The sequence below is a fragment of the Sesamum indicum genome, linkage group LG11 (assembly GCF_000512975.1).
Source record: "Sesamum indicum cultivar Zhongzhi No. 13 linkage group LG11, S_indicum_v1.0, whole genome shotgun sequence".
Taxonomy (NCBI): Eukaryota; Viridiplantae; Streptophyta; class Magnoliopsida; order Lamiales; family Pedaliaceae; genus Sesamum; species Sesamum indicum.
Genome location: NC_026155.1, coordinates 1,248,225 through 1,267,914, shown reverse-complemented (window position 1 = coordinate 1,267,914; position 19,690 = coordinate 1,248,225). Strand labels below are relative to the sequence as shown.

The window sequence follows — 19,690 nt, the reverse complement described above, 5'->3', positions numbered from 1 at the left end:
TTTTCATTCTTTTCCTTTTTCATCAATGTATTTTTGCGCCATTGTCATCAATTGCTCTACATCACTTGGGGGGTCGCATGCTAAAGCGGAGGCAAAAGGACCCTTCTTTAATCCGTGTATCAAGATGCTCACCATCATGTCTATTCTCAGGTTTTGCACCTCCAGAGTTTCGTTATTGAACCTCCCCATAAAATTTTTTAACGGCTCATCTTCTCTCTGGCGAATATTGAACAAGTGAGTTGCCGACCTTTTTTGCTTCCTCTTACTGTCGAAGTGAAAGCTGAATTTCTGCACCAGTTGTTCGTATGTTTCGATGCTTCCACTGGGCAAGCTAGTGAACTATTCATGGGTTTTACCTGCAAGAGTAGTTACAAAGAGTTTAGCCATAATAGGACCAGGATGCCTATATAAATTCATCACCAATTCAAACGCAGCCACGTGCTCTTGGGGATCCTTCGTTCCATCATATTTCTGGAGGTCAGAAATCCTGAATCCTGGTTCCACTACTTGAGTTAATATTTTATTGCTGAAAGGAGAGTTTTTGTTGTGGGCGACCAGCTCTCCTCGCCTTTTCAGTTCATCTATCTGCTTTCCCAAGAGTTCGATCTGCTTTTCCAGTTCTGAAGGTACCAGTTCACGACTCCTGCCATATTCCCTTCTGCTCGCTTCGCCTGACACTCTTTGAACATCTTTGTCCCTGAATAACTGTCGCTTGGTCATGTCTTTAACCATGAGAGTAGCTGTCCTCCTCTCATATGCTACTATTGCGTTCCTACCCGCTTCTTCTATCATCTTTTGGAGCTCGTCTCTTGTTAAGTGCACCATTGAAGCTCCTCACATCCCTGAGTATCTTCCTCTAGCGCATTCCTCCTCGATAAGCCTTCCATGTTCAAATTAGCGATCCTCAGGTATTCCCACAGACGGCGCCAACTAATCTTGCTCGAATTTTGCGACCTCAAGGGTTTACCTCTCGGTTAAATGCTAACTCCACCAAGATCGTGTATTTGGTTCCTGAGAATGAAACAAGAACGTGAAGCTCGTCGGGTGTGTCCCCAACAACGATCCTCCGACGCTCAAGTTAGTGTGATCGAGGTAAAAATATACGATTAGAAGAAAGTAGGTCGAAAAAGTGATGATTCAGTTACCTCGAAATATAGCACCTTGGGGTATTTATAGGGCCCATGTGGATACTGTTGTATGGGCCACGTGTTATCATCCTATTAGCCATTGTCCTCAATCGGACGGTTTTCTTTTCGGGGTCTTCATGTAGGGTTCGAATCCAGGGTCATCCGACCCGTCTTCTCAGAAGCGCGTAATGACTATATTGCCCTTCTTTAAGGGTATTTTAGGTATTTCTCATAGAAAGTGGGTTTTACCCATCAGAATAGGCGCTAGACACAGTTTACTTTTGTCATTCCAAAGCTTTTTTACTTTTGTCACATAGGCTGTAAGGGAAAGATCTCTCTGAGAGACTGAAGCTATCTCTCGTTGTATTCTATATATCATCGAGCCGTTGCTACGACCATACCTACCTTGAAGTTCAAGTCATAGCTCTCGCGATGAGGCAACATACATAAAAGCCTCTACCAAATCTCTGGAGATCGAGTTCCAGATCTAGGACATCACCATGAGATCCACACGTTTTCATTGCTCAAAACTTGGCGATCCAATCGCCGGTCTAGGGAAAATTCCATCAATAAAACCAAGTTTCATCTTGGTACCGAGGGAGACATAAACTGCACGGCTCCACGCAAGGAAGTTTGTTCCATCAAGTGGAGAAGACGACAATACAAGGCTGGAATTCTCTGAAGGATGAATGTAAAGAGCACCCCTCTCCTATTGGTTTGCTCTATAAACCGTACTTACACCATTTGCATTTTGATCTGCCATATGGGGAAAATTTCAACAAAAATCAACTGTAGAACACAGAGACCTTCACAAGGAAGGCTCTGATGCCATGTTGAAGGTATCAAAGAAAGGAGTGTGGAGGACGTAATATGCAGAGAAAACCATGGAATTCGTATGAGCTTTGTAAATCTGTTGTATCATGCTACTATGGAAGTTACAAAGCTTAAATACAGAGGAAAGAAGACAACTAACTCTAGTTGACTTGCCACTCGGGACATGACGTGGCCTAATGGAATACAAAATAAATATTCAGCAATAGCGTGAAAAACAATAGCAAACTAGAGAACTCGGGAAATAGAAACATGACTTCGACTATCTAGCGTCAATGGAATATCTGCTGTAAGCTTAACTGGTGCAACATCTTGAGCTGCAATGTGATCGTCAGGTAGCTGAGGGAGAGGCTGAGATACTTCAACAGACATGCAGATGAACAATTTGGCGGATTGCTGCACTTATCTAGCTTCATGGATTCTGCTATGAGGAAAAAAAATATAATTATTCCTATATTTTATTTAGGATTTTTTTTTTTTTTTATAAAATTAGGCTTCCATACATTGATACATAGTAAGTAAATAAAATTTCTTTGGTTGTTCTAAAATAAAATAAAAATATAATATAATATTTTATAGAAACTAGAACCGGGTTTTTTTATATGGAAACTAGAACCGGATTGATTGGTCCAATTTTTGTCGATTTTGATTGGTTCACTTTGAGTTTGACCACCCCATATTGTGTACTCTCACCCGGACCAGATGTGGAGCTGATTCTCGATCAGACTGATAGGATTGGCCAATTCAATTCGAGTTTAAAAACATTGATTAAATATGGTAACCATTCTAAATATGCACTCCACGTCAATTACCCCATGAAATATTAAAACCTTCAAAACCCCTCTGATCATAACTGTCCATTATTAATTGTGTCGTTGTATTTTTGCTAATGTGAAGATTTTTCCCTGCAAAATTGCTGTTGAAATTTTGTGTAAAAAAAAGCGTGAGTGACAGTTATGTAATATAATATCCACAAAATTTTAATACATAATTGTAGGAATAATTGATAAATATTTAAAAAATTTAATTAGTTAGTTAATAAATAAGAATTAATTATATTTTGTCATTCGAACTATGACCGTTTTTACACTTTGACATTTAAATTTATTTTTTGTATCATCTCAACTTTACGAAATTTTGTATTTTGTCATTTATAACTGTTTTTCAATCAAGTTTTTGTCAAATCAACGTCACATGCATTATACATTTGATATTTAAGGGTTATGTGATGTGATATTTCACATATCACTACAAAAAGAAAAAGGAGGGATTTTTGGGGCGGATGAGACGATCGTTCCAAAGCCCGTCTCATATTAGAATGGTTATTGGCACTCTTGAGTAACAAAAATTGGTCGATGACGTCATGATCCTCCTTTTTTATGTTTTATAATTTTGGGACGGCCAGATTGTTACCAAAGGTGTTCCAACAGAAATATTACAATTAGTATTCTCAAAATTGGTCCAAACTTGTAATGATAAATAATTGAAAGTCATCTTGGAACATATTATTAAAGTTAGGAACGATCTTGAGGAGGCCGTTCCTATATATAAGACAATTCATGTCTAAAAAATGATAATTGGTACATCCATGAATGAGATACAATTTGTGACGCTTTTAATATATAACATGTCAAATATTACAAAACTCGTTTCTAAGTATGAGTTTTGTTTTTTTTAAAAAAAATGTGTTACAAAGGACCATGTCTACATTTGTTACAATTCGGAATGATTTACATGTATTATTAATATTGTATTACTAAATCCATTCCAAAAGATAGTACAACAACTATATTTTAACGGATACAAAACCGTTCCTATATGTGGTCCTAAGACCATTAAAATTGCACATTAACGGCTATTTTTGTGTGCCAGAAATTGATCCATATATATATATATATATATATATATTCCTCTAACTCTTTTCATTTAATCTCACTATATTCTTCCATTGCTCTTGTATTCTTTCTATTTCTTCAATCTCTTTCGAATTTTTCTTGGTCTCTCACTATTTCACTAATATTTTTATACTCTCGTTTGTCAATCTTTCTCGAATTTTCATTGATATTTTGAAGTTATATTGATTAGGTAATAACTTTAACCCTTTATTTGTCAATTGATTATATTTATTGTACTTTTGTCAATTAAATTTAATATTATAATAATTATATATGTCTGTGTGTATGTAGGACTTATCATGTTAGGACAATTGAAAAGATGGATGTATAAGAAGAACCTGCTGGGAGGGCAGGTTTTACTCTGGAGTTTGATCTTAGTCGGCGGCCTAACCAGATGAAATTGTTCGCCAGATGCTACAAAAAGAAGGTCGATCGCGACTGGCCTGAGGGCAGCTGAGGTAGCAGTAGGCACAACAATATATATATTTTTAAATAATTTTGTGGTAAGTTCTAATAATTTTGGGGTAAAATTCTAGTAATTTTGTTTGTTTTGCAGGTGATGTTCCAAAAGCTGATGGAGGATCATCAACATCAGGCCATGGCCGAGGACCACGATACCCCGGCCAAATCGGAGGCTTCAGTGGCGATGACCGAACAACAACTGTGGTTGGTTGCAGTTGGAGGCAAGAACAATGGCCGTGTACTCAGCCTTAGGTTTGAGGCCCATGTCTCCAACTGGACCTACACATCACCATCGGCACCCCCAACGTCACCCCGCAACCAAACCCAACAATGGAGGATCCCATGAGTCGGCTGGAGATGATGATGGTCGACATGATGACCATGATGAGGGAAATCCAGGCCAGCTCCTCGACTACGGACCGTCACAGACGACCGCCTCCACTAGTGCCCCAGCACAGCCCTCGACAGACCCTCCTATCTCGAATGAGGACCATATGGACATCGCTGATGAGGAGGGTTTATATTAGATTCTTTTTAATTTTATAATTGGATAATATTTTATATTAATGTAATATTTTTTCTTAATTATTCATGTTTTATAATATTTATTACATTCAATTATTTTATATTTATTCAATTAATTAAACTCATAAATATAATTAAATTTAATAATTAATTATATAAATTAAATTATTTTTTAAAATTTTATCATCTAATTAAAAATTAGAAACGATTTTTGTAATTGTAAAGAAAATATTATAAATCTCAAAATAAAGACCATTCCAAACACTATTGCTAAAACAGTTTTAAATAAGTGTTCCTATATAGGATTGACCGTTCATAAATGTATTGTAACTCAAGCTAATGCATTCACCACATTGTATTCCAAAATATATTCCTAACACAGTTACAAGAGACTGTTTCAAACAAAAAATAAACGTGCCTAACACTATTGCAAAAGTTGAGCACTATACAATTTCAAAGACCGTTCTTAAATATACCACTACTATAAGCAAACACCGAGCAATGAGTACAAAAATCGTTCAAAAAATATAGCAAATTAAATTACATAACCATTAGGAACGATCACCATTTATGTGTTACAATACCCGATCCAGTTTGGAACGATTCTTTACCAACCGTCTTTAGATTATAGGTATGCCGTTTATAACAATGGATCATAAATCGTTCCAAACTCTAGTTCATATTAATTTTTTTAATTTGAAACCGTTCCAGTACACAAAAAAAAAAAAAAAAACAAAAAAGAAAAAACACTCCTAAAACTGCCCTAAATCCAACATTTTTTCGTAGTGTATACATAAAATGTGATGTTTTTTTAATAGAAAAATCAACAATAAAACTATCATATATGGCAAAATGCAAATTTTGCAAAGTTAAGATAGTAAGTTGACAAAAAAAACAAGTTGAATGACAATGTGTAAAAATAATTTATTAATTTATTGTATTTAATTCTAATGAAGGTTAAAAAGGTCATATGTCTGTTATCATGCATTTAATAAAATAGGCCAAATTGCATATTGTCCCTTGTCTTTTTAAATTCAGCTAAAAATCTCCCTGTGTTTTAAAAAATGGCAAAAGATTTCTCTATTTTCTTAAATATAGCACACTTATCCCTCACTATTAATGGAAGTTAACAACGTAATTCTTCTCTTTTTTTTTTATCAAAAGATCGTTATACCTTGACAATTTTTTAATTTTGTGACCGTTGAATTTTTTTAATTGCATAATAGGTGTAGGATTTAACCAATCCATTTTAACTTTTAGATCTTAAAGTATTAAGGATCAAAATTTAATTAATTTTGATATATATTATATTTAAATTGTAAAATATATATATATATAATTTTTTGTATAAAAAATATAAAATAATAAAATTATTCCCAATCCCCCTCCCCCTTGCCACCCCCGGCCTACGTCCCCCTCCCCGCTCGACCCGTTGCGCACCCCAACCCCCTTGCGCGGCCTGTTGTCGCTCAAGTTGAGAAAATTTTGGCGACCATCGCGTCGTGATCGCCCATGGATTTGGGCAACTGCCACGGAGTAGATTTGGGCGACAACCATCCTTCGCCGAGGTTATTGGAGCTAGGGATGCTCACGGTATGATTTTTATAAAACTATTTGCAAATCGAATTATTATAGGCGATTTATAAAGTATTTTTTTAAAATTATTACTTTAAAACCAAAATCAAAGATGCGGTTTGGCAGTTTAATTACAAAAAATAAGACGTTGAGATTAACAAAATAAAAAAAAGTGTTTGTATGTAGCAAGCAAGAAAGACCAATATTATGCATCATAAAAACAAAAATAATAATTCAACAAAGAAACATTTAATCCAACAAAAGTTAAAGGTTGATTTTTAATAAGATAGAGATAAAAAGTAGAAAGACAGAGCAAAGAAGGCGGTAAGAGAGAAACGAGAGAAGAGGAAAAGGGTGATAAAAAAAAGCTCTGGAGGAAAAATCAATGAAAAATTAGAGTAATCATCAAATGGGTTTAAAATTTAAATGAGCTTAAAGAATTAAATATTCTTTTTAGATAAAGTCTAAATATAAATTTTACAAACTGAGTTTTGTAATGTGGATTTTTTTATAACATATGAATTTTGGGCTTATATAATTTGAATATGAAATTATTCTAAAAAATTAATTATTTTATCAAATTATTATATATATTAATTATATTAGCGTTGAGGTTCGATTTTTGGCGATTTTTTTAAACTCTAAATTAAAAATCAAACTAATAGTGCGGTGCGATTTTACTTTAAAATTAGAATTGCTGTTTGAAGAAAAAAAATCATACAGTTTGGTTCGATTCAATTTAATTTGGGCGATTTTGAATTTTACCGTCGTTGTCGCCTAATTTCTTTTTCTTTTTTTTTTTTTTATGTTTTTGGTATATTAAAAATTTAGTTGACAAAAGCAAATTTTAAAATGATAAGAAAAATTAATTTTTAAAGTTTAAAAATAATAAAAGAAAGTATTAAATTTTTCATTATAAATACATATACCAGTAATCTAAATATAAATATTGTTTATAGTAAATAATTTATTAAAATATATTTAAATTAGTTACTAAAATATCATGTTATTGTTCATTAATATTTATATTGATATAAATATTTAAATTTTAAAAAATGAACTTAGTATATTATTTTTTGTATAATGATTTAATTAAATTTTTTAATTCAAATTATAATTTTATAAAAAATATATACATTTTTTGTATTTTGATGTTTAAATAAATATATTTAAGAACAAATTATTTATTTTTTAGAGGAATGAAAATTTCAAAAAATTATTCAAAATAAGATTAAAATAAGTACATTTGATTATGGTAATTTTAAACCCAATATTGGAATATTTTTGTTAATTAACATAAAAAAAGTGCTAACACCTGCAAAAAAAAAAAAAAAAAAATCATACCACCTACGAGTGCACCCCACCTTCCGTTAGTTTCTAATAGAAGGGGGGGTTTTGCACATGATTTCAAAAATTACGGGAGGCTTTTTACTTATTTTTAAAATACAAGAGAATTTTTAGCTATTTTAAAAAAATACAGGGGGTAAAATGCAATTTAACCTATAACATGAAGTAAAGATAGGATGGGTTCAATTCCAACTATGCAATAGAAAAAAAGTAAACTATCTGCAATTAATGTCGAGTTTTTTTGTCATTCATTTAATAATATTTTATCGTACCACCTAAATAACTTATATAACTAAGTAAACGGAGCGTATAACTATTGTTATAATAGTAGGGGGTGAAAACCATATTATCTCAAAATGGAAGGATGAGGAATCAATATTCATAAATAGAAGCAACGATCAACAATTCCAGAAGCTTGATTCATTAGCGAGAACAAACATAGTTCTGAACTCTCTCTTTTTCCATGTTCTTCTTCACAAACCCTTTTAGCTAAATCACCAATTGATTCGGTGCATAAAAGTTGAAGAAAATGGACCCAAGAACTGACAAGCTGGTGAGGAGGACAACAATGGTCGCCACTGTAACTGCTTCTTATTTTCTCCTCACTGCTGACTATGGAACTGAACCCAATTTTCTTGACCCCGTATGTTTATCTGTGGGCATTTTATCATCTTAATTCTTTTATATTTTGATGGGCTTTTTGTTTAATTTTTTTGTGTTTGATTTGATGGGTTTTTTCCAGAATCGGTTCCTCAGTGTGTGTATGGCTAATTGCAGTTTGTTTTTCTATATTGTTGATTTTGAATCCTGTGTATGTTGATTGTGTGAATTATGTGTTTTTTGTTCAAATTGTTTTGAATTGATGGTTTCTTTCAGAATCATTTCCTAGTGTCCGTATGTCTTATTGCTGTTTGTTTTTCTATATTATTGACTTTGAATCCTGTTTATGTTGATTGTGTGAATTGCATGGCTTTGTTCAATTTTGTTGGAGTTTGAATTGATGGTTTCTTTCAGAATCACTTCCTAGAGTGTGTGTTTGTGTGTGTGTCGTATTGCTGTTTGTTTTTCTCTTGGTTGATATATAGTTGGGATTCTTGGAGTGGAGGGTGTGGGGCGGGGTGGCGGCGGTGGTGGTGGTGGGCTTTCTTTGGAGGAAGAAAGAAGGTTGAAATATTGGGATGGCATCCTGTTATGCTGATTGAGCTCAATGGCTTTCTTACTATTGGAACTGAATTTGAAGTATCAAATGTTGTTTTGTGTCACTGTCTGGTGAAGTAACTTGCTAAAGATAATCAACTAAACTGGGTTGAGTTCTTGAAATGAGCCATGGGCCTGACTACAATGATGAAGCTTTAAATCATTGACCGTGTCTGCATGATGACCGAAGAGGAATTGTTGAATGTTCTTGTGGGATGTTGGCCTGCCAACACTTTGAATTCTTGATTCCTATATACCATCGAAACGTGTATTATATGATTAAGGCATGCTCATCTTAATAAAGGGCTAGTTCTTAGAAAGCAATCACTGCTTCTCTTTTCATCCATTCCTTTACTAAATTGGAGCTTCTCAGTGTCTTATATGCAGCCTATGTTTATTGTCTTTCACATTGTCGATCACTTGTCAATTTGATAATCCATGTGCAGCATGTGTGTGGGAAGAAAGGGCAAATTGGGCTTGGAAAATTGTTGAATTTCTTTCATTTATTTACCCATCTTAAGTTGTTCCCTCACCTATATGTTTATATTTATCTCTGAATCGACAGATAAAAAATGCCATATTATCAGCTCAACGGTCGGTGAAAGAATTCGTTTTTGGACCAAGAAATGAAACTCCACAAAGTGAGATCAACAAACTACCTCCCAGTGCTGCAGAGAAACAGCCATAGTCTCTGTTAGATACCTAACAACACTTTCTTGATGATAGTTTCTACTTTGAGATCAAATATTGTAACTTTGTATAACCCATCAAACTGAAATTTTCCCATGTCTCCTCTATACTTGCAGTATAGTCTCCCTTCCCTTACAGTGAATGTGATTGTTAATGTTGTTGCTCTTGTACTAATCCAATGTACTAATCTGCCATTGCATGGTTTCCTAGTTACTTTCTTGTGAGACAAACAACAGAATTGTCGATTGAGTTGTTACATGCTGTTGTAATTGTCAATTGAGTCAGAGTTGAACCCTTCACTGTTCAGATTATTTGAATTTTTATTGAGTTCTAAAATAATAGATTTGAAATTTGTTTGACTATTGATTAAATTAAATTTTTTATGGGATTTCATCTGTTGAGTTCAAAACGTTTGAAGAATTCTTGAACTTGAGATAAAGTTGAAAAACAAAATAAAGAAAGCAAAATCTACTAATAAATACTTTACCGAAAAAAAATCTACTAATAAATACTTTTATTTAAATTCTACTCATCAATGGCAAATAGAAGTAATTTGAGTCACTCCTTGTTGGCACAACTGTCCTTTCACTTGCAAACATGTGTAGGAACCTCAGTCACATGTTTAACTGTCTGAAACTACCTACCTATCCGAATACCATCTCACCTAAAAACATTCATCTTTTCACACACTGGAAACACACACTGCCATGTCCACTCCCCTCCCTCATCCTCTCCAAACCCTAATCTTGAATCCCACAAATGACAAACCCCAATCACCCCTCTGCAAAACTATCTCCATCTTCCTCTTGTTCTTCTCATTTCACCCCAAGAACCCTCTTCAAGTTTCACCATTCTCCCTCTGCCTTTCCCTCCAAGAACCCCCACAAACTCACCTCCAAATTCCTCTGTTCATGCCAACCCTCAAAGAATCCGAACTCTGATTCAAATCAAGATTCAAATTCAAGTTCAAATTCGACCCTTTTGTCGATTCTCCTAGCTGATTGGGCTGACGGCATAAAAGAGAGAGGCATGAAGCAGAAAAGATTCTTGTATGACCATGAACATTGGGTTCAGCACAGGAGCTCTGCAAGACATGTGAGGCATTTCTTATCGAGCTTAAGTTCCCGGGTGATTTTGTCGTTGGTGCCACCGGTGATTGTGTTTACGTCTGTGGCAGTGATCATTGCTACTTATAATTCAGCGGTTTCTATGCATTGGCTACCGGAGTTTTTCCCTGTCTTGAGAGCCTCTTCTCTGCCGTATCAGCTGACGGCCCCTGCTCTGGCGCTGCTGCTGGTCTTTAGGACAGAGGCTTCATATTCAAGGTTTGAGGAAGGAAAGAAGGCTTGGACTAAAGTTATTGCAGGGACTAATGACTTTGCTGGGCAGGTGATTGCAAGTGTGGAGAGCCCGAGCGATGCCATGCTTAAAAAGGCGATTTTGCAGTATATTATGGCATTCCCAGTTGCTCTGAAGGTGTTGTGTGTTTGCCTATTGCTGTCTTTAAAAGTTGGCATTGCATTTGAATTTTAAGTTCTATAGTTGATTAAGTTTTTGACATTGATGTTGAAAGTCCTGAATTATGATTGGTTAGATTTCTTTAGTTGTTATAACTTGTATTCTCCCATGTAGCATGTAATGAAAAGCCAATTGTTTGATCGTCCAAGGGCTAGGTATACTTGATAGCATCTCGCCGGTTGCCTGCTGAGGCCGTAGATAGAAAACATGAACGACCCTATTGCAAGATGTAAGATTGGAATATGTGAACTGAAGTTGTGAACCATTGGATCACACATGATAAGTTCATTATTTCATTTATTCATGTCATCATGTACTGCCCATCAGGTCATACATCCAACTCTATGAAATTTAACGTAACTGAAATATGATACTCTAAATGCAGTGTCACATCATTAACGGGTCAGATATTGCAAAAGATCTCAAGACTTTACTCGAGGTCGATGATCTAGCAGTAGTTCTCAGTTCAAAACACCGTCCCCGTTGCATCATTGAGTTCATCTCTCAAAGCCTGCAGTTGCTTGACTTGGAGGCCACAAAGCGCCATACGCTGGTAAGCTCCATTTCCTTTCAGAATTGGAAGCATCAAAAAGCTATGAGTTGCATCATAAGATACAAGTTGCTATAATAGTTAACTGATTTCTTATTCATTAGCTCTAGATTACACTTGCAGGAATCGAAACTTTGTTGTTTTCATGAGGGAATTGGGGTGTGTGAACAGCTCATGGGCATACCTATCCCTCTCTCGTACACTCGATTGACCTCAAGGTTTCTTGTCCTTTGGCATTTTACTCTTCCAATCATACTTTGGGACGACTGTCACTGGATTGTTGTGCCTGCTACTTTTATCAGCGCCGCATCTTTATTCTGCATTGAGGAGGTAATTTTCTTGGTTTTTGCTATATTGTACTCTTAATTTGGATCATTCTACAGTTGATCAGGTGTAATATACTGTCTCTTATCACCATCGGATGAAGGGGAAAGGGTGGTCTCTGGACGTTCGATGAAGGGTGAAAGTTTGGTGTTCCGGTGGTTCGATGAAGGAGGAATGGTGGTTCTCAACCTCCTTGCATAGGGGATAGGGGTGGTTCCCCCCAGAAACCACCCTTTGCATGCAGGGGGAAAGGGTGGAAAATCACCACCTTGGGTGGTTTCCACCTGAACACCAGTACCCTTTAGACGAGTGGACACCACAGCTTCCCCCTTCGTCCAACCACTCTTCTCTGCTTCATCCAACAGTCTTGGATGGACCTGCTCTGTTTATTCAAGAACTGCACAAAGTCTAGTAGATATAGTAAGAGTTAGAGCACAAAAATCACACACACACACACACATATTCCTTTTAACTTAAAAGATCATTACAGGTGGGAGTTCTAATTGAAGAACCCTTCCCAATGCTTGCTCTTGACGAGCTGTGCCACCGGGTTCAGATCAACATCGAGGACATTCTGAGAAACGAGAAGTTGATTCAGGCTCGTGTAAATACCAAAAGAACGAGTCGCCATAAGAAGCACTCCCCCAACGGCTGGCCAGCAGCCTCTTCGGAAGATAGACAACCTGGTTGAGAAGATATTGACAGAGGCGTCATACAATTTTGGTTGGATGAACATAAATCATAGATGCTAAAGAAATGGATGTCTTTCAATTAGGACTTCACCTTGTTTATGTGTATATATATGATTCAATCATTCTGATCTTTATACATAATATGCAGATTTCAACTAGCAGCAACAGGCAATGGAATAGAGGCCTACAAATGATTGCTAAACAAGAGAGCCATGTTTAATGCAGTTTAGATTTTCTCTTTTTTTTTGGATAAATTATAATGAGGTGTCCTGAAATTTGACATAATTTTGAATACTCCTTATTGTTTGAAAAATTACTAATACCCCTTAATTTTAACGGCCGTCGAACAACTAGCCTATTCGATTAGTCTTTTTTAGGTTTTCATCCATTTTTTGTGGTAAATTGATCGAAATATCCTTGTGGATTATAAATTATAAAATTTTTCATACACCTCGTTCAATTCGTTTACAATTTTTTTTTTTGTAAAAAAAAAAATATACAAGGGCAAAGTTGACTATTTTAGAATTCCATCTAAGCATTACATAATTTCTTAAATATTAGGGGGTATTTGTAATTTTTCAAATAATAAAAGAATATTTATAATTATGTCAAATATTAAGAGAGCTCATTGTAATTTATCATATTTTTAAATCGTAAAATGGTGTTGCATCTCGGATTCCATTTTATATAATACAAATATATACATATCCTATGCTTTGTATAAGATTTGTAAAGGGAGAGAGACTTATATGAATGCTGTTAGGATCAAATAACATGACTTATGTGGATGAGGTAACACTATGTTTTATTTATTATTACAAACTTTTTTTTTATCTTTTTATTAATTTATTTATAACCCCTAAAAATATAAAACTGATGCAGCGAAATATTAAATAACACAACAACAGAAAAAAACATTAATTATTATTTTATTCATATTTCAATATAACTGGAATAATTATAATTCTCGGTATGTCAAAATTCATATCTAATTTAATGGTTCTCATTTTCTCTCAAATTTCCAAGCTGATCGAGACGAAGCAAAGTTGGTCGCGTCATGCTCTTCGACCAAGTTGGTCGAGGCATTGAAGCCGATTGTCCACCCAATCTATCTCTTGCTCTCGATCCTGTCTTATGCTGGTGGAGATTGGTAGAATTACGGGTCTTTGAGGCTCGTGGGAGTGGATTTGTTTCCATTGAGGCGGGTTGTGAGGTACGAGAGATTTTGTCCACAGGTAGTAAACGGTCTTTTGAAAGACACAAGGTGGTATATGTGATCATGTGATTGGGTCATTTACTTGATATGGTCTTCACAGGCCTGTTCGATATTATTGCTAGTCAATATAATATGTTTTTAACTATTTTGATCAAGTTTTTTATTATTATTTTCTTCCACATGCACCTACTTATGGCCTCACTAAGCTTTTGCTTATGTATCTCAAATTTCCTCCTCCAGATACAGGTGATATCGTGAACAACCAATGTTTAACTGGTCTAAAAAAGAGATCAATGTGATAGGGAAAAGGTTGAACTTTTAAGATATGCGATCGGCCTGGCCGTTAGACTTATTATTTTTTGATGAATTTGTTATTCTTATGATTTCTATTAGGTCTCGTCCCGATAATGGGCCTAAAGAAGGAAACTTACCTTTAGTGCGTGACAAAGATTCACCTTTGTAGCTCATCTGCAAATCACAATGCACAAGTGGATGTCACTAATTGTACATTATTACAAGGAATTAAGAGAAGGTTAGAATGAACCGAATGGAATTGGGCACTCGTTGACCTTAGTATATGGGATAGAAGCCATCATCCCTGCTGAAATAGGGATGCCTTCTCATCGAGTTATACAATATTTGGAGGAAAGTAACACTGACCTTCTTAGAGAAAACCTGGATCTTATTGAAGAAATGAAGGAGAAAGCCTTCGTCCGAATGCAACAGTACAAAAGTATTATGATCAATGCTTACAACAAAAGGGTAAGATAAAGAAACTTCCAAGTGAGGAATTTAGTACTTTAGAGGGTGGATACACGAAACCAGATCCTAATTAGGAAGGTCAGTACAAGGTCACAGGAATACTAAGTCATGGTGCTTATGAGCCAGAAAATAAGGCTTGCCCTCAGGCAAGCATCCCTCCCAGACAAAAATTGCAACGGGGCGGGTATAGGGCTGGTTTGCCCAAACTCGAGACCCTCCCCCACCCGATACCCTGCCTTGCCTCTTTTGAATCTCGACTCTACCCTCCACCCCTCCCAGCCCCACTTCACTTTCATACACAATTTATAAATTTATCAAATTATTATAAATTACTGCAGACGAATAAAAATTACATAACAATAAAACATAACATCATTTTGTTTTATATATTGATATATGGTTTGGTTTATTTCTAGGCACAACATTTTGCTATTTCCACATATTTAATTATGTTGTGTTACAAAATGAAGTCCTACTTCCAACCAATTGCAGGTCCGTCTTTATAATGCCAGTGATTCTTCTCATCCTATTACAAATAAAGCTGTTGAAGTATACTACCTCCTCTTGAAGATTTATTTTTTATTTTTTATTTTTTTTTGTGTATAAGTAATTTTCATTAAGTAAAAAAGTATAATAGTATAATACAACTTACTTAATCTAAGCGGTTTTCTCGACAGGTCAAGGAATTCGCCATAAGCGGTAAAATGCACAAGTGCTAATAGCAATAGGTAATTCTACACTAAGAATCCTCTGTTGCACGTCTCGAACCATCAGTCCTCTTGAAGATGTTTCAAACACATATGTTTTGCAAGTATAATACAAACGGAGTATAATTGTCGAATTCCCATGATTAAAAATGAATTAATTGATGGTAATTCCTGTGAAGAATTTGAAATAACAAAAATAATTTTAGGAATTTTAAATTTTGACTTTTATAACATTAATTCGAGAGCGTAATGCCGTCCCAAGTTAAACATTGTAATTCGGGGAAGCACCTTGAGTTAATGACTTGATCTCCATCTTAAATGTCTTGAATCATATGAAACTTGATTACTTTTGCAGAAAGAATTTCTCGAGAAAAATGAATTTAAAGGCCCCCTTTTATATATGTGGTCTGAAGAGGATGAGTGATAGTCTATTCGAACATTTTAATGTAATTTCTTTGTGATTGATTCAAAGAGGTAAATATTTTAAATGTCCTCCTGTTCATTGGCACATATTGCCAGGGTGTTGTAATGTCCTCCTGTTCATTGGCGCATCAAATGCACTGTGTATCTACAGAGAGGCCTTCAAATTCAGCAGTGTGGGAAGTGGCCCGTAATAACATCTCTAGGCGAACCTCTTAATCCATACAAAGATTCAATCCTCCCTGATCATGGATGGTGAAGCCACAGCTACCTCGTATGCACTGCTCACCGTGCCACACAACTTCATCAGAGCTGCTACTTGGGAATCCCTCTGTAACGACCTCGGCTTGCTAAGTAACTGGAATGTGTGAAGGGCGAGGTAGCCAGGGATGATCCCATATCCGAGCAGATTGACCGTCTCCTATCTTCCAACGTAGCCCCGCCACCAGCAAATCCCTCGTTTCCCAGCAGTGAGCGCCGAGTAAATGATGAGGCATGTCCTAATTCAGCAGCGAAGAAGTTCGCACCTGGGAAATACCGGTGCCGATGCACTTGCTGCAGCAACGTAGTTTCTGTCCTGCTAGAGCTTCACAAGCAGTAGGTTCCAAGTCGCGACTAAAAACCATTGCTGACTTTTGAAGATTCAGTTTAAGACCAGAGGCCCTCTTGAATTGGCCTAGCATCCGATGCATATGCTCTAACTCCTGCCGTTTTGCTTGACAGAAAATTGCTGTGTCATCGGCAAATAAGAGATGAGACACTCTTGGAGCAGTATGAAATGCCTACTCGCCTCAACCTCCCATCTCTCTCAGCCCGTCGAAGCACTGCACTATAACCTCGGCACAAAACAAGTAAAGGTAAGGGGACAAGGGATCTTCTTGACGGAGACCCCTTTCCGAATACTAACAGACAAATTTCTCTCCATTAAGGAAAAAAGAATAAATAATTGAGGAAATACAAAGCATTATCAAAGACACAATTTTTGAATGGAACCCGAGCCTAGCTAGAACTCTCTCAAGGAATATCCACTCAACGTAGCCGTAGGCCTTCCTGACATCTAGCTTAAGAGATATATGACCTTCTTTGCCCCACATTTTATGACGTATAAAATGATTAAGTTGGTAAGCTATAAGCATGTTATCACTAATGGAGCGGCCCGGGACAAGAGCCGCTTGAGATGGAGAGATAATAGAATCAAGTAGAGGCTTCAAACGAATAATGATAGTCTTAGAAGCTAATTTGTAGATCACATTGCATAACCTGATCGGTCTAAATTGAGTGATGATATTTGGATTGGGGGCTTTGGGGATGAGAACAATATAAGTATGATTAAGTTGTTGGTTAAAGGAAACCCCATTGAGAATATCAAGGACATAAGAAATGATACCATTTGGGGCCGGAGACTTGTACGGGTGCATTTGTCATAAGACTCATCTCCCATGGCCGAGAGAAGTTAGGACTCCCATGCACGAGAGAACTCGGATTATTCAAAATTATGAATTTCAATTCAAATATGATCCTCTGGACTTTAGCTCAATTCATATTTTCAAATTTGAGTTAATTTCTTAATATTTACCAATAGAAGCATTAACGGTTGTCTTGATGAAGAGAAATGAAGATTGCTTTATATATTATTCTACATTAATCAAATGAAAACTTATACATAAATTGCTTAAATTCAAATTAGAGACAAACTATACATAACTAATATAAATAATATTGTTCACTTAATTATTTAAATTAAAAGAATAAATTAGAATTAGATGACCCCTTCTTTTGCTTCGACTATGTTATTTTAGAATTTTGATTTCTTTTTAATTATTGAGATATATATAAATATATATATATATATATATCGAATGGTTGCTTCAAATTTGGAAAGTTATATTTTTTTAATGATGAATACAGTAAGTAAATAAGTACATTTTTTTAATACGTAATTGTAGTTAATTTAGGCCATCAATTGTTGGTTTTTGATTAGTTCTTATCAGTTATTCTGTGATTAAAAAAAAATAGAATGCCTTAAAATTAGGATTTTAATTAGATTTCTATTATTTTACATCAAAATTGATAGCCTCAATTAAATATGGCAAAATTTCACTTTTGGTCCCACTAAATAGGGTCATTCTCACTTTTGGTCCCGCGCTTTAGGTGCTCAACACTTGTAGTCCCAAAATCCTAATTTTTTAACACTTTTAGTCCCGCGCTGTTAAAAACTGACGGAAAGTCACGTGCCGTTAGTCAACTGGTATGGTACATGTTGGTCAACAGCAAAATATCACTTTTGATTCCACTAGATAGGGTCATTCTCACTTTTGATCCACGCTTTACGTTTTCAACACTTGTAGTCCCAAAACCCTAATGGAGAGTGGGACTGAGACATTCCAGGACAACAACGGTAAGTTCTCGGCGGTTCCTTGCAGTGAAAGCTTAATCTTCATCAAAAGCAACTCAACATCTGAAGCAGAGTGAATGAGAGTGAGAAGAATGCAAATGCAGAGAGACAGAGAGGCCTAAGAGCCGCCATGAATGAGGCTGGGAAGGAAAAAGAAACTGAGTGTGAGAGGGTTCTTTGTTTGAGCTGTGTTCATTGAATCATCCTCTGGACCAAATCTTACAACTTCTCAGTCAAATACCACTGGTATGGTAAAATGCAGAGAGACAGAGAGGCCTAAGAGCCGCCATGAATGAGGCTGGGAAGGAAAAAGAAACTGAGTGTGAGAGGGTTCTTTGTTTGAGCTCGAGCTCGACGAGCTCGATGAGCTCACCAAGGTTGAGCTCGAGCTCGAGCTCGATACATTATTTTCGAGCTCGAACTCGAGCTCGATTTTGTTCCAGAAATTGCAGAAGAATAGAGGTGGGAAGGAGAGGAATTTTACAACATTACATACAAAGAAATTTTGTTAATCGATAATGGTCTTCCATACAACATTACAACTCTTTTATAAAACCAAACAACAACAAGAAATAAACAAATCATTGTCCCCTGAAAACACACCCAAACCCAAGAAAAAAAATTAAACAAGATGCTAAAAGCACACCCAAATCATCTGATATCAAAACATAAGAGTAATCATTCAAGACGGTGTATCGTTGCATCAGACCATGTGATTTTAAATCATACCGTCAGATATGATCTAATAGACACAATCTTGTATATATTTAAATTTCGTATGAATCAGGTGCCCAAATTTTAAGATATCTTAATTATTGATTAAACTTTTTAATCTCATTATATATCTAATAAAAATAATAATTAGAATTGTTCAACCATCATCATCATCATTATTATTATTTTTGTTATTATTATTATTATTATTATTATTATTATTATTATTTTTAGATTAATTCATAAGAATTACTAAATTTTGACATAAATTTATAAATAATAAAGAATCATAAGTGAATTACTTGTCAATTTAAAAAATATTAACGTAATACAAATATATATTAAAATATAACATAAAGTTCTATATATCATATTAAATAATAATTTTAATTATAAAAAATATTATAATTTGCTAAGTTGTTGATTAGATTTATTTTTGTATAAAGATTAAATATATAAATAAAAGTATCATAATTTTTCATTATACAAAATAAAATAGATGATATTGATTAATAATTATAATATACGATCAATTTAGATTATAAAACTGATCAAATATTATATATAAAATTAAATATATAAAAAAATTAAAAACAATATATATAAAAAAAAATTCACCAGCTCGCGAGCGGTGAACAAGTAAACATGAGCTCGAGCTCAAAGTCGAGTCGGCTCGACTCATCTGCCACCCCTGTGACTAATGGCACGTGACTTGTCACATATTGCACCTTAATATAAAGGTG

General features: G+C 35.2%; 2 protein-coding genes across 2 annotated transcripts; both read left to right on the top strand.

Annotated features, from left to right (window-relative positions):
• LOC105173173 lies at positions 8,170-9,948 on the top strand. The gene is made up of 2 exons (XM_011094843.2): positions 8,170-8,405; positions 9,525-9,948. Exons 1-2 carry the CDS (start codon positions 8,292-8,294, stop codon positions 9,645-9,647), a joined length of 237 nt encoding a protein of 78 aa, XP_011093145.1. The 5' UTR covers positions 8,170-8,291; the 3' UTR covers positions 9,648-9,948.
• Positions 10,123-12,894, top strand: LOC105173172 (UPF0187 protein At3g61320, chloroplastic). The gene is made up of 4 exons (XM_011094842.2): positions 10,123-11,125; positions 11,553-11,720; positions 11,841-12,047; positions 12,532-12,894. Exons 1-4 carry the CDS (start codon positions 10,409-10,411, stop codon positions 12,730-12,732), a joined length of 1,293 nt encoding a protein of 430 aa, XP_011093144.1. The 5' UTR covers positions 10,123-10,408; the 3' UTR covers positions 12,733-12,894.